The 16,481-nt window shown below is 42.8% G+C and overlaps 1 protein-coding gene across 4 annotated transcripts in view; it reads left to right on the forward strand.

Annotated features, from left to right (window-relative positions):
- The window catches only part of PEX7 (peroxisomal biogenesis factor 7), a 504,207-nt gene that overhangs the window by 297,186 nt on the left and 190,540 nt on the right, over nt 1-16,481 (forward strand). For all 4 annotated transcript variants that reach the window (XM_073627348.1, XM_073627345.1, XM_073627347.1 and 1 more), the window contains exon 7: nt 13,985-14,098. In XM_073627348.1, the coding sequence (XP_073483449.1) occupies nt 13,985-14,098 (114 nt within the window). The remainder of the gene's footprint in view (nt 1-13,984; nt 14,099-16,481) is intronic.

Consider the following 16,481-nt stretch of genomic DNA (forward strand, 5'->3'; position numbering starts at 1 on the left):
TTGATGTTTATGAATAATTAATAAGGTATGAGAACGTAGTGATTAACTGGTGATTATAGTAACAGAATAGTCGGCAGTAATTTTTATATTTTTATATATATTTATATATATATATTTTTTATATATATTTTTTTAGGATTGAATAATTACCATCCTCTACTAAGAGTTTAGGTTTGGTGATTCTAATGGTATTTTATATTTTAGCCACTTCCATATTTTCATTTATACACATTACAATCAGTCTGAAATTTTATAGATTTCCTGATTTTAACCATGTTTAGGAGGTTGTTTCAATATATTTTATTGTGTGGATATTTAGCCCATCTATACTGATAAGTATTGAAGTGTTAAGGTCAATATATGATTTTATATGTACAAACCGCTTTAATGTGTGTAAAGCATAGTGTCGGTTTCACAAATGACATGTCAGGGTTAAACAGCGCTGTTGAATGATCCACCATTCCAGGATATCGCTATGTAAGTAGTGATGGATAGAAGTGGAGAGATTGATTTAACAGCTCTAGGAGAGACAGCAGCAGGACATGTTCTGTTGGTACGATCAGCGGGGGTTTGCGTTCACGGGGACACTCGTAAAGCGCAGGCGCAGAGTAGAGAGGTGTGCATGCGCACTGGGACTCCTCATTCGATTGGCGACAGGAGGGAATATAAGGAGTGATGGATGTCTAGAGCGGCCTATCCCATGATTAAGGTACAAGCGTATCGAAACATGTCGGGGGCGTGGCCGTATGAAGGATAACACCACGTACAAGTGACAGGAGAAAGCTAGCTGCACGGTTTACCGAGCGGGGGAGACGGTTATACCCATCCAGGAAGCAGGCGGGGAGAGGGTGAGAGACACTTCTTGAACGCTTGCTTTTAGAGGGTCCACCGTGACCGCATACCCCCTAGGAGGTTGATCTTAGCTGCTGGTTAATATTACATTGGACAGATTGCTGTGGAGTTTGCTGTGTTATTTTATTTTATACACAATGTGAGTGGAACCATTGAAGTGTAATTTGCAGTGTGAATCATTAAAGTGTTTTACACTATTGGGAGAATTTTTCTAATTCTATATGGAACGATCCTCCGGATGGATATGAGTTAACCCTTGCCAGTAGCAGCAGTCATCTATGCCTTTTAGCCTCATACGAAAGTGGAGGCATGAGGAGCTGGTGAGTGGCTGTCCATAGGGAGAGTGGTCACTGAACACAGAGGTGTGGTGGAAGATTGCATTAGAAGAACCTACACTCCTAAAATAGAGGGACTTGCTGTTGCACAATTTAAGTTGCTTTTTGATCACTATCACGGACACTTTTTTGTTGCACATTTGTGTGTTATTTAGAGACTATATAATTTACCAATTCACCTTTTAATGTATGTACAGAAGCATGTGGTGATACTCACGGATTGCCATCTAATGAGTTGGTATCTTTGGGTAATCATTGCATGGGGATTGAAGTATATTAGCATCTGAGTAATATTGGCACTGAGTCACGTTTTGTATTAGTTTTTGTGGTGTCCATATATATATTTTATTATGATGTGGGTTCATCAATAGTATATTTTCATTATATATCTATTGTACACATTTATACACTTTTATTTGCACTATATGTAGATAAGCACCAGTAAAGAGGTGTTCGTTAGATTTTAGTATTTCACCACAGGAGGTGGAAAAGATCTATTAGTAATAGCGCCACGATTTAACTCGTCACGTGGGGTGTATTGCACTTACCACTCAGCACAGATTTAAATCTTATATACACTGTGACTGCATTACCTGTTTTACTGTGCCGCCTGGTACCACTGCTGCCTATCAGGATTACCAACTATCCTCATGGCGGTGATCTCTTTGGTATTTGCTTTGTTGTAACTAATGGATCTACTGTTCCCGATCATTGACCCTCTTGGGCCCTAAAGGACCTCCCTACTGATATTGCAGCAACCCAGAGGACTTCACCCAACCAGGGGAAGCGGTAGCTATACAGGGAGACTTTCTTTCTGGAGATATGCTGGTTCTGGTTATACGTTGTTAGTTAAATTCTATCAAGTTTGTGCCCTTAGCCTTTGCCAAGTGTTTTTTTTCCCTTTTTTTTTATTGCAACTGCATAGTCCCTGCTACTCCCATTTTATTTTACTATTACTCAGGTTTAAAGGCAGCTGCCTGAGGTCTGAACTGATCAAATAGACCCTCCTCCGTGTTCAGTGGTTGCTGCCTTTTCTTCTTGCACCCATAGGAGAATTTCCTGGAGTGTTTGGGATTTGTTAGCGTATGGTTATGGGATTAGGCACTTCAAGTTCCCCAACGGACGTGCGGGGTGGGGGGAGTTTGGGCTATGGGATTCTTGTTATTTTTTTTTATTTTAATTTGTGTTCATTGCAGTGGTCTTCTCTGGTGGTCTAGCCTAGTCATTGCCTTGCTTAAACAATAAGTGCCTAATGATTTCACTACAGATGTTTATGTGATGAGTGATGCATGCCTCTCTCCGGGTCCATTACATCTCTGTTCCCTTGGCAAATATACTTTGATATTCCCTCTATTACCCCTATAAGAGTCCTCTCCTGGAATGTCTGGGGACTTAATGACAAGGTGAAGCGCCCTCTAGTTATGGCCTACATTAAAAAATATACCCCCCATGTGTGCATACCTCAAGAAACCCACCTGGTAGGGAGTAAAGTTCTTGGATTAAAAAAACCCTGGGTGGGGCATTACTATCATGCCACGTACTCTGGATATGCCCAGGGAGTTAGCGTCTTAATTCATAGATCACTAACCTATAAACTGCTGGATGTTAAGATTGACCCGGAGGGTAGGTATGTGTTGCTACATGTCAGGTCATTGATACAGTTGTGGTGGTCCTTGGCCTATATATATATATATATATATATATATATAGTGCCACCTGCTATGATTGCTCTCCTAAAATATCTGACTCCTCTCCTCTCTGTATATCCTACCGATAATCTTATTATCGCTGGCAATTTCAATATGGCTCCAAACCCGTCTCTGGATAAGCTGTCTCTGGGGGCTCGTGCAGACTCCCCTCTGTCCCAGTGGGCGTCTCTATACGGCCTGACAGTTGTCTGGCGGTGGGGGCATCCGACAGATAGGGTCTATACCTGTCATTCTACGTCCTACCGTGCAATGTCAAGAATAGATTTGGTTTATGTCAGTGGTGGGTTTCTCTCTCGGGTCCGTGAGGTTACTATACTCCCAAGGGGCATATCAGACTACGCTCCTGTGCTCTGTAGTTTACAGACCAAGACACCCCCATCGGAGGAGAGACTGTGGCGACTGTCCTGCTACTGGATCTCGGATGCCACAATAGAGGTTGAGATCTCCAGATACATAACTGAATTCTGGTTGACAAACACCCGGTCTACTTCCCTAGACAATGTCTGGAATACCTTTAAGGGGATGCTACCAGTCCTCCATCTCTCGAGCCTGACAAAATGCTGCTATCACCATTGAAAAGGCTGAGGCTAAAGCGCAGGCTCTTGAATCCCAATATGTCCTATCCAAAAACCTGATCACTTACCTTGATATGCAAGTTGTTTACTGGGAAGTGATGCTTCTCCGGGTGGCAAAAGCTAAGAAACGACAACTGGCGCAATTGCAGCGCATTTTTGAACAGGGGGAGAAAACCGGACGGCTCTTGGCCTGGCTGGCTAGAGAGCAGCAACCAATAGCCTCCTTTGCTCACATACGTGATGCCAACGTTGTCTCTGTGGTTGACCCGATGGCCATCAATGCCCGTTTTGGTTCCTACTACAGTGGCCTATATTCCTCTAAAGTCAACTACTGTGGGGAGGAATTAGACTCTTTCCTTGAACAGATCGCTTTTCCCACTCTTACCGCTAAGGCTCGTGAACGTCTTGACAGTACAATTACTCTGGAAGAGTTTCAACAAGCTCTGGGTGAACTGCAGGCAGGGAAGACTCCGGGAGTGGATTGCAACCCTCCGGAATTTTACAAACAATACGGAGAGCAGCTGACACCTAAACTACATGAGATGGTAGTCAAGACTTTAAAAGAAGGGACTCTCCTGGCTTCTATGGCTGATGCGATCATAGTGGTCATACCTAAACCGGGTAAGGACTCAGAGCTGTGTACTTCCTATTGCCCTATTTCCTAACTCAATGCTAATGCTAAGATTCTTACTTGGATCCTAGCTAGGAGACTTAATGAGGTTATCCTCACCCTGATACATGAAGATCAAACCGGATTTATGCTGGGCAAGGGCATGAATATAAATCTCCAGAGGTTGTACACAGTCCTGGGCTCTAAAGACTATCTCACCCAATCCGATGCAGTGGCCTCCCTAGATACTGAAAAAGCATTTGATTCGGTAGAATGGAATTACCTGTGAGAGGTCCTGCTTCCCTTTGGCTTCGGCCCCAAATTTATCTCATGGGTGAAGGCCCTGTGTAAGTCCCCATGTGCTAAAATATGCACTGGTTCGATCCTCTCATCACCCTTCTGTCTCCATTGGGGTACTAGGCAGGGGAGCCCACTCTCCTCAGCGCTTTTTGCGCTAGCAATGGAGCCGATGTTGATCCTTTTGTGCTCCTCCCCGCCGGTTTGTGGAATATCGATAGGTCCAGTTCAAGGATAAATATCCCTCTAAGCTTCAGGTCTGGGAGACGGTATGGGCCAAGGTGGAGAAATCTAATAGCTGTTCTCCAAACACTCCGCTATGGGGGAACCCGAGACTGCCGCATTTCCAGTCCATCCCGGACCCTGTGATATGGGCCCGATATGGCATCAAAACGCTGGCAGATATTATCTCTCCGGATGGATTACGCACATTTTATGCTCTAAAAAGTGACCGAAACATGCCTAACTATATGTTCTTTAGATACTTACAACTTCGACATGCCTATCGGACCCAATTCCCCCATTCTATAATATTGGAGGTTAACGGTATTGAACGCATGTTGGGTCTGTCGGATGAACTCAAACCTCTATCAGTTCTCTACTCCATATTCACCAGACTAGACACCTCTAAAGTTTCACGGCTGTTTTTGGTGTGACAGGCGGACATACCTATGCTCACCGACAATGGTTGGGAAGAGGGTATCCAGCAATACCTCCCCTTCATGATTTCTGCGAGAGATAGGTTCACCCAACTTAAGTTTATACACCTGGCATACTACTCCCCGGAGCGGTTAACCAGAATCTACCCTGACAGGAGTTCAGTCTGCCCTAAATGCACTTCGGAGGTTGGCTCCTTTTTGTCTGGTCCTGCCAGCAACTGCAAGTTTTTTGGAGAGGGGTGGTTAACGACATCAACTCCACAGGTAAATTACGAGTCCCATGTGATCCGATACCATTACTACTGGGTATTGTTGACACACTGGAGGCCCCCCAATCCAAAAAACTCTTCCTATTCTATGCAGCTTTTTATGCCAGGAAAGAGTTCCTCCTAAAATGTAACAAGCCCTCCGACGGTGCATCAATGGAGAACCTTGGTGAATGTGGTCTTGCCCCTGTATAAACTTACCTATATGGGACGCAACTGCCCAAAAAAATTTGATAAGATATGGGCGGTGTGGATTCGTGAGAGGCAGCTGACTCTGAAGTAGGGTTTGGAGACGGGATTTGAGTAACATTGGATTTGGTTAAGTGCTCTCTAATTGTGCCCCCCCCTCCCCATTCTTCCCTCTATCCGATTTTCTACATGGAACGGAGTAATCACTGTCTTCATTAAGGACATCGATTCCTCTTTTAGCTACGTCCCAACCTTTTCTGTCCACAGCTTTACTTACATGCATGCCCATCTTCCCCTATGTGACCTCTGTGAAGTATACTCTGAATCTGTGTTTCTTCCACTAACCTTAACTACGGCTTCTTCTTTATGTATTTGCCCATTTATACTACCTTTGTGGAATGTCGAGAATGTACCACTCTTTTGTTCTTTGTTTTATTTGAAAATAAATAAACTTTATGTTAAAAAAAAAAAAAAAGTTTTGGAATGGCCCAGCCAGAGCCCAGATCTGAATCCGATTGAGAATCTGTGGGGTAATCTGAAGAGGGCTATGCACAAGAGATGCCCTTGCAATCTGACAGATTTGGAGTTTTTTTGCAAAGAAGAATGGGCAAGTCAAGTTGTGCCATGCTGATAGACTCATACCCAAAAAGACTGATAAAAATACCCAATAAAATCAAAAGATGCTTCAACAAAGTATTAGTTTAAGGGTGTGCACACGTATGCAACCATATTATTTAATTTTTTTATTTTTACTTCCCTCCACCTAAAATATTTTGTTGTTCAACTGAGTTGTACAGTTTATAGGTGACATTAAAGGTGGAAAAAGTTCTGAAATGATTTATTTTTGTCTCATTTTTTTACTTAACAAAAACCTGAAATTTTACCAGGGGTGTGTGGACTTTTATATCCACTGTATGTCTGTACAAAATAACAAAAAATAAAAATGTTCAGTACATCTCTGTTATACAGTAATACATACACATTCACATTTCACGTGTACATTTGTCTCTTTAAAAAAAGCTTTGAAGATCACTTTGAACAAAATGGAACATTAATTTTGGCTTTCATTGCCAGAAATGTCAGTTATGTTTTTAAATATGTGATAAATATGTATAATGCTGTAAAAGGTGCTTAACTTGGGCTAAACTTTATGTAATCTTTATGCCTCTGCATATTTTTTATCCTCCCAATTTTAAACCTTAAATGCGCTTTTAAGTAAATACTGTGTGTGCTGCAGACACTGCAGAAGCAAATGCAAATTTACTGCTTAACTCATTTGATATTCAGCTCAGAAAACAAATCCATGCGTCCTTCAGTAAGTGCTCCCCTCTGAGAATAATGTCATTTTTTAATCATGACAACTACAGTCTTTATTAGGGTAGACTAAAGCCTATAATTGCCCCTGAATTAAGCTGTGTACAATGGGCTCAGTCCTCAGACATTTGCATATACTATGTCAGCCTAACTTTAAAACACCTCTAACAAATTTCTCTTGTTTTATATTAATTAGTTTGTGTCTCTCATGATTTTACATTACCGTTTTAATTACATTTGGCCATGTTTCAGGTTATAATAAATTACTTTATGCTGCAGTGACCCTAGGAGAAGATACAAAACAATCTTTAAAATGAAATCTCATTACTATCCTAAAAACAAAGTAAAGGCAACTTTAAAAACATTTTGAAACAACAATCTACCAAGATTTTTTTACCCTTCCCAGCAGGCTTTCATTTAACTGAAATTTTTTTCCTTTTGTATACCTCACACTCCTCTCCTGGAGACCATTATTAGTAGGTGCAGAGGAATTTGTTTCCCTTTCACTGCCTCCATGCCTCCACTTGAGGGAAAAAAAGCATTCCCTGAGATCTCGCGAAATCTCTGTGTCCTGACACGATCTTCCTGAAAGGCACTGGTATCATAGCCTTCCAAAGAGGCATATGTGAGGCCAAGGCTATGTCACCAGTTCCTCACTAAGCTAGGAAGTGGGATCCAAATATATGTAAGCAATGGAGTAACCGTTTCATTTAATAATGACTTTTATGTTTTTGAATCTAAAAACCAGATTAAATGATTAAAAATAGGGAGGAAATACACTCCCTTTAGAATTTTATTAGTACAAAAAAATTAAAACTAGACAGAGGCTGGACTAGAAATTCATAGTATAAAAGAAACAAAATTACTTAAACAGCACCCCCACATTGTACCATGCACATGTATGATACATTGGTCATTTCTAACATGGGGTAATAAATCACCTCAATAGAAATAGTGTCCACTTCTAGTTATAAACATTATTCCTCAATGTGTTTCGCAGGGATCAATGCCTGCTTCCTCAGGATGAAGGTAGGTGGGTGAGCTGCTCGCTGATTTTTCCTAAACAGATAAAAATTAGGAGAAAAAGAATAATAGCCCAATAAAATCAAACAAATCATATTCATTAGCTATTCTAACCTACCTGGGTGGGCTCCAAGCGCAATGCTCTGTGTCCGGAGCCCACCCTATTTTGAAGCCTATTAGAGCCTCTGGCTCTAATCAGGTGCTTAAAAAAAATACCCGCATGAATAGGGGGTGGGGGCGGCAATGGGGAGGCGGCGCCTGTGCACCCTTAATAGACTCTTAAAAGCCTCTGGTTTCCAAAGAAATTTTAGCTGGAGAATTGGCAAGTGAGCTGCTTTAAATGAATTTGTTATGCTATAAATTAATACTTTTATTTTAGAGAGGGAAGGCCAACACTATGGGTTAATCAGGCAGTCCCTCGTTTTACAGTCCTGCCATTTCATGTACTGTATGTCAAGAATTGATAGCTTGCTTACAGGAAGAGAAAGAAGAGGGATATGACCTAATTAATGTGGTTTAGAGAAATAGAATGTCACTCTCTTGGCTATGCAGTGTGCTAATTTTGGATGAATCACAAGAATTGCTGAATAAAATTGTAATTATTTTGACAGGTAAAATTAATTGTAACTTTATTTTGAGAGTTAATTGTTAAAACAAATGATAAGCTTTGAAGTTTATTTATCATTAAACAGTTTTATATAGCTTTATTTACTTTGTGTGAGGACACCTCTGGAGGACAGAATCAGAGATGAGAGGCCTCCTGAATTCTGACAGTTGCTGTCCTGTGATTTGCAGAACCCCATCCCGAGAACACATGGGGTTTATTTACTAAAGCTGGTGAGTGCAAAATCAGGCTCACTTCTGTATAGAAACCAATCAGCTTCTAACCTCAGCTTGTTCAATTAAGCTTTGGTGATAAAACCTGGAAGCTGATTGGTTTCTATGCAGAAGTGAGCCTAATTTTGCACTCTCCAGCTTTAATTAACAAACCCCACGCTATTTACTCAGTATGCAAATCATCAGTAAAGTGAAGTAAAGGATAGGGAGGTTCAATTTCGCTTGAGGCTAGGTTTACACTAGCTCGCACTGCATCCCAGTTGCGTGTGCAGGAATCACATCAATTCCCACACCTGCATCGCGCTGCTCTTGTGAGAGGCACAGGGCTGCCGTTCATTCTGAATAGGAGACCATGCGGTTTCCCTGCGCCTGCGTTTTTATGCACCTTTTTACTGCGGTTCATTCGGCACATCGGCTGCTGTGCCCGAGCAAACACGGGCCGCACTGCCTGCACTAGTGTGAACAGAGCCATAAGGCTTTCAGCAGATCAGCCTCTACAAAGCCGGCAGTGCCTAAAAATGGAGAGCAAGGGAGCATGTGCAGAGCAGGGTGTTGCTGAATTTTAAAGAGTATAGACACTTATTTTTAATGAGCAATAGTTCAGCCTATGGACAATATACCAACAGTATAGCACCACATCCCTGGATTATATTGTGTAATCGGGGATTATGGGATTTGTTAGGTGCATGTTCAATAAGTCCATAAAGATTTCAGAAAATATATAAGTATTATTAATAACCATTAAAAAGTTAAGTACTCCATAAAAGCTACATTACAATAGACTTGTACAATACACTCCTTGTGGGTACAGCAAGGTAGCATAGTTTCCAACATGTTTTGTCCTATAGATGGGGCTTCCTCAGGGGATGCTGTCCACTTGAGTAACAGAACCGTCCCAGAATATAGCGTTTGCAGTTAATGATTGTTCAGGGAGTTAAACAGACACCATGTGACCAGACAACGGACTGCAGGTAACCACAGGAGGCATTGAAGGACCAAGGAATCAAATTTGCAAAAAAATCAGACACGGGCTAATAGATTCCCATTAAGGACGCTCAGAATAGGTGCTAGGATCCTGTATGGAATGTCATGTATGTATAGCCATAAGTCTGCAGCTACAAATGCTGACTTTTAATACAAGGAAATTTACCTGTCCAGGTATCCCACAATGTCAGCACTACTAGCTGATTTGTCAATCATCTACGGGTGCAGGCGCCGGCATCTGTAGTGACAGAGAAAACATATACCTGTGCTCAGATCCCAAGAGCTTGTATTTAAACTCCCAGGTGCTAAAGGAGTGTGACCACATATTAACACTACAAATTCTGGAGGGACCCTCTGCACACTGCTACAACCTTTCCAAGCAAACTATGCAATGAAAAACAGAATATTTAGTTCACATATATTGCATTACATGTTTTAAGCCTGCCAACTGCGTCAAAGTAATCCCTCTTCGGGTCAGTCCTAAACTGCCTTGCCACTGCTAATGCTACGGTGGATACCATGCCAACCTGGGGCATAGAAACACAATGTGGGGGAAAGCAACTAGCAGTGTGCAGAGGGTCCATCCAGAATTTGTATCTGTAGAATTGCAGTTTCACAGCCTGTTTCCTACTGCACATGCACGAGTCGTGCTGCCCTTTCTGAATGATCACGCCATCTTCTGGGATCTCTGTGTGTCCCAGAAGGCAGCGGGGGGGGGGGGAGGAGGAGGGGCCGGAAATGTCGTAGATTATCGAGCAGCGATCTTACCCAAAAGTGGCAGCTGGTACCTGTCAAAACACCCCCCCACCCCTCGAAATTGCCAAATGTGGCAGGAGAGGGTGGGAGGGTGAAAACTGGCGGAGCTTCCCCTTTTGGATGGAGCTCTGCTTTAATGTCATTGGTGACGTCAGTGGCAATTAGTCAGTTCCCCCAGCGTCAATTGGTGTCAGATTCCCTGCAGCATATATAAAACAATTAAAATCCCAGTATATATACCATAGTTTGTAGGCTCTATAACTTTCATGCAAACCAATCAATATACACTTATTGGAATTTTTTTTTAATCAAAAACGTGTAGCAGTATACATTTTTGCCAACATTTATGAAGAAATTACATTTTTTTCTTGGATATGTTTTAGAGCAGAAAGTAAAAAATATTGTTTTCTTTTTTTTCCTCAACATTTTTGGTCTTTTTTTCATTTATATCGCAAAAAATAAATAACCCAGTGGTGATCAAATACCACCAAAACAAAGCTATATTTGTGTGAACAAAGTTATGCGAGTTAAAGCAGCGCAGTGCCAAATAGCAAAAAATGGCCTGGTTATGAATGGAGTAAAATCTTCCAGAACTGAAGTGGTTAAACTGGCCATGCACTATGCAGTCTGATTGTACAGTTTCTTTTAAATGTACTATAGTTACTGTGCATCTGGAAAGTATTCACAGCGCTTCACTTTTTCCACATTTTGGTATGTTACAGCCTTATTCCAAAATAGATTGAATTCATTTTTTTTTCTCAAAACTCTACAAACAATGAATACCCCATAATGACAACGTGAAAGAAGTTTGTTTGAAATCTTTAAATTTATTTAGAAAACAAACAAAAAAACACATGCAAATAAGTATTCACAGCCTTTACATGACACTCAAAATTGAGCTCAGGTGCATACTGTTACCACTGATCATCCTTGAGATGTTTCTACAACTTGGTTGGAGTCCACCTGCGGTAAGTTTAGTTGATTGGACATGATTTGGAAAGCCACATACCTTTCTTTATAAGGTCATGTATCTGGTCTGATAAAACAAAGATTGAACTCTTTGGCCTGAATGGCAAGCGTCATGTCTGGAGGAAACCGCTCATCACCTGGCCAATACCATCTCTACAGTGAAGCATAGTGGTGGCAGCATCATGCTGTTGGGATGTTTTTCAGCGGCAGGAACTGGGAGACTAGTCAGGATCGAGAGAAAGATGAATGCAGCAATGTACAGAGACATCCTTGATGTCAGAGGCACCGGCTCCAGAGCGCTCTGGACCTCAGACTGGGGCGACGGTTCATCTTCCAACAGGACAACGACCCTAAGCACAGCCAAGATGACAAAGGAGTGGCTACGGGACAACTCTGTGAATGTCCTTGAGTGGCCCAGACTTGATCCCGATTGAACATCTCTAGAGAGATCTGAAAATGGCTGTGCACCGACGCTCCCCATCTATCCTGGAACTTAAGAGGTCCTGTAAAGAAGAATGGGAGAAACTGCCCAAAATTGGGTGTGCCAAGCTTGTAGCATCATACTCAAAAAGAGTTGAGGCTGTAATTGGTGCCAAAGGTGCTTCAACAAAGTATTGAGCAAAGGCTGTGAATAATTATTGTATGTACATGGGATTTTTTTAGTTTTTTAGTTTTAATGAATTTGCACATATATCAAACAAACTTCTTTCACATTGCCATTATGGGATATTGTTTTTTTGAATTTTGAGGAAAAAAATGAATTTAATCCATTTTGGAATAAGGCTGTAACATAATAAAATGTGGAAAAAGTGAAGCGCTGTGAATACTTTCCGGATGCACTGTATGTAATTTAGAGACAAACCATTTCAATCAATTCAGTTAGTATCAAGGCAGGCTCTTGCACTACATAGTTGATCTAAAGGAGATTGTACAGACTGTCAGACTGTATAGTTTATGGTCAGCCCAAGGTACGGAGAAAGTAAACATCTGACAATAGTGTGCTCTCTTGTATGCATTGAGCAAATTTGTGAACATTGAAATATCTTCACGTCGTTTGCCTGTTTAACTGGAAGTGAGATATTTTCCTTGCTTCATTAACCTCCCTGGCGGTATGATTATTTCGGATTTTAGGTGCTGAAAGCGGTACCATTATTTTGCATGGAAATTTGGTGTTTTATATTGTAGGTCTGTAAATCTTAACAATAACACACTTAAATCTGTCCAAACCAGAGTCTAGTAGATATCCCGGGTATGATAAAGTTTGAAATACAAAAACATAAATTATAATATAATAAATAAAAATAAATAATTAAAAAAAAAATAGTAATAAAATAAATTTCCCCACAATTCACTATCGCTCAATTCTGCAAGTGTTCTAATTTACTATCGCTGTTTTCTAGCTGGTCTAAAGCCACTTTTGACGTAAAGGGACACTTTTTGGTTGCTATGGACAATCTCCAGTTTCCAGGCAGAAAGAACAGTGTATATCATGTAAAACTGCATGCAGGGCATGGGACAAAGCACTGGGGACAAAAGGGATGTGAAATCATTTCATACAGTACTGTAATCTGTAAGATTACAGTACTGTATGTGTTATGATTTTTACATTTTTTTGAATTTGCCGCCAGGCTCCGCCCCCGTGCGTCGCGCTGCTCGCAGGGAACGGAGCCTGGCACGGAGAGGCTTCGGAGGAGGACGGAGCCCTCGGACACTGCGGGTGACATCGCAGGATCCCAGGGACAAGGTAAGTAACGCCGCCCCAGGATCCTGCAATGCGATCCCGAGTGTGGCTCGGGGTTACCGCTAATGGTACTGAATTTTAACCCCGAGCCACACTCGGGAAAACCGCCAGGGAGGCTACGGGCAGGAGTTGTAATTCTTCCATGCTGTTCTAGCAACCACAAAATTAATAAGTGGTGTTGTAAGCCAGAGGAGAGGAGGGGCTTTCTCAGCTAAGCACATCATTCTGCCTGCATGCCTAAGGTAAGGGCAGATGGATTCCAGAAAGTAAATGCTGCATGAATTATCTGCCCTTACTCAAGATGGCTGCAGCTTTAAATTTTGGAAGGGGGATGTTTTTCAAAGTGATTTCTCAAAAAAATAAAGCATGAAGACGTAGATGGATAGGTAAGCTTGCTTTGAACATTACAAATTAATTAAATAGCGTTTTCAATTTGTGGTGTACAGATTAAGTTTAGTTCTGCTTTAACACTGCAAAAGAGAATGTGTGGGAGAGTGGGGCTCACTGAAGATGAGAGTAGAAAAGTGCAGTATGTGTTGCAGGAGCCTGAAAGTGTAAAGGTGAATTTTCTACTGCCGACAGGAAACAAAAGGTGTTCTCAAACAAAGGACAGCACAGAGGGGAGAGAGGAATTGTAGGGTGAAGTGCACAGATTGAGGTGTTGTATGCCTACTGGGTGTTAGGAATCCTCCAGTGCTGATGGGTCCCTGCACATTTATGCTACCATTTGATCCTGTTCCGAACGGTGCAGAACAGAACAAGCATAGTTTATAAACAAGCTTTCATAAAAATGCCTGTTAGTGAGCATTTTCCTTGTTCCATATGTGAGTTCTGTACAGTAATTTACTCTTGTTTTCCTCCCCCCCAGAACCTTCTTGTGACTGGTGCTGTTGATTGCAGTCTGAAAGGATGGGATATAAGGACAATAAGGCAGCCCGTCTTTGAACTACATGGACATAATTATGCTATTAGACGAGTCAAAGTAAGTTTGCATCCTGACAACTACTTGTTACTTATCCCTACAAATACAATTAAAAAGGATACACTTGCAAGTTGGTACAGCAAAAAATCAACTGAAAAAAAAAAAAAGTTTCCTTATGTGCTCTATAATATACATACACTATATTACCAAAAGTATTGGGACACCTGCCTTTACACACACATAAACTTTAATGGCATATGTAGGGTTCAATATTGAGTTGGCCCACCCTTTGCAGCTATAACAGCTTCAACTCTTCTGGGAAGGCTGTCCACAAGGTCTAGGAGTGTGTCTATGGGAATGTTTGACCATTCTTCCAGAAGCGCATTTGGGAGGCCAGGAGCTCATGTTGGATAAGAAGGCCATGGCTCGAAGTCTTTGCTCTAATTAACCCCAAAGATGTTCTGTCAGGTTGAAGCCAGGACTCTGTGCAGGCCAGTCAAGTTCCTCCACCCCAAACTCTCTCATCCGTGTCTTTATAGACCTTGCTTTGTGCGCAGCCATGCTGGAACAAAATGTTTTGGTATGCTGACGCCTTAATGCCCTGTACACACGGTCGGACTTTCTGACGGAATATGTGCGATCGGAGCTTGTTGTCGGAAATTCCGACCGTGTGTGGGCTCCATCAGACTTTTTCCATCGGAATTTCTGAAACACAAAGTTTGAGAGCAGGCTATAAAATTTTCCGACAACAAAATCCATTCGCGTAAATTCCGACCATGTGTGGACAATTCCAACGCACAAAGTGCCACGCATGCTCAAAATAAATTAAGAGGGGGGGCGTGGCCGAGACATGGAACAGAGCGGACGTGTGTGAGCTGAGCTCCGTCTGACCCGCTCCACACATCGCTCTCTGCAGCAGCACAAAGTGACCCAGACGCCGGCTCTGTGAGATGCCGACACGCAGGAAGCAATCCCCGCAGCCCCGGAGAACCCCACGGCTTCGTTCCAGCTCTCTCGAAGCCTTTTTTCGCGGAGGAAGACGGCCGGGAGCAGAATCCAAGATGGCGCCGGGTGAGTCTTCACAGGCCGCACACGAGACATCCCCAGCCATGTCACCGCGCCATCCACCGGCATCCCCCCCTCTCCCATCCTCTCCGGACTCAAGAGGGAGCCCATTCAGTAGCCCGGGTAGGAGGGATGCAGGGAAGAACCATGACCACACGCCGCTGCACGCTTTCCCGGCGCACTCTGCTGCCTCTCCCTCCCCCAGCTCTGGACTCTCCCAACGCACAGCCCCAGGACTCAGAGGCCCTCACATAGCCCAAGATGATGGTGACCTCAGGTCCCATATCCTTGCCCTCCCTACCTTGGCAGACCTTGAAGGATTCATGGCCCGCATGGAGAAGGCCTTTAGGAAGGACATTGAGGATTTACAAGCTGACACTGCCCACATAGGAGGTAGGGTGGAGGCCCTAGAGGCGACAGTGGAGGACATTAACCCTTCCCTACAGGCTCTGCAAGCACATAGTAAAATGCAGGATCAAAGGATTGACTCTTTGCTCGATCAACTTGATGATGTGGAGAATAGAAGTCGCAGGGTCAATATTCGCATTAGAGGCCTGCCAGAAGCCACAGGCCCTAGGGACATAATCCCCTCACTTCAGGGCCTGTTCACCCAGATCCTGGGAAGAGAAGCTCCCGACCACATAGAGATCGATCATGCGCACAGGGCACTTAGGCCTCCCTCAGAGGACCCTGATAAACCCCGGGACATTATCTGCAAACTGCATAAATATACTGTGAAGGAGCGCATCATGTTTCATGTTAGAGGTATACGCCATGTGGATTTTGATGGAGCACAAGTGTCCTTATTTCCGGACTTATCCAGACGCACGCTGATGCAGTGCAGGGCCTTGAAGCCTCTGTTGGCAGTTCTGCAGGAAGCACACTTGGTATACCGCTGGGGATTCCCCTTTCCGTCACAAAAGATGGCCAACAAGTCATTTGCGGAACAAGTCAGATTTACCTCATTTCCTTTCACGTCTTGGTCTCTGCCTGAAGGCAGATTTGTTTTTCTGAAAGGCACTATGTACAATCAGAAATTTACAATTGTGGCGCTGTACGCTCCTAACTCTAGGCAGTTGGATTTTTTGGAGAGGGTTCTGGATTCCCTTTCCGAATTTCGCGAGGGGCGTCTCATTGTGGGAGGGGACTTTAATGTGAGCCCTGACCCACAGTTAGACGCCTCTTCAGGCCACTCTACTCACTCATTCGCGTTTCTTAAGCGTTTCCGTAAAACCTTACACGCTAGTCATCTGATCGACTGCTGAAGAGTGACTGTATCCTACTGTAAAGGATTTCAGCTACTATTCTGCTACACATAAAGTTTACACGCGGATAGACCTTTTATTGGTAGATCAATGCCTTTTGGAATCACTCTCTG

The sequence above is a fragment of the Aquarana catesbeiana genome, linkage group LG04 (genome assembly GCF_042186555.1).
Source record: "Aquarana catesbeiana isolate 2022-GZ linkage group LG04, ASM4218655v1, whole genome shotgun sequence".
NCBI classification, from domain to species: Eukaryota; Metazoa; Chordata; class Amphibia; order Anura; family Ranidae; genus Aquarana; species Aquarana catesbeiana.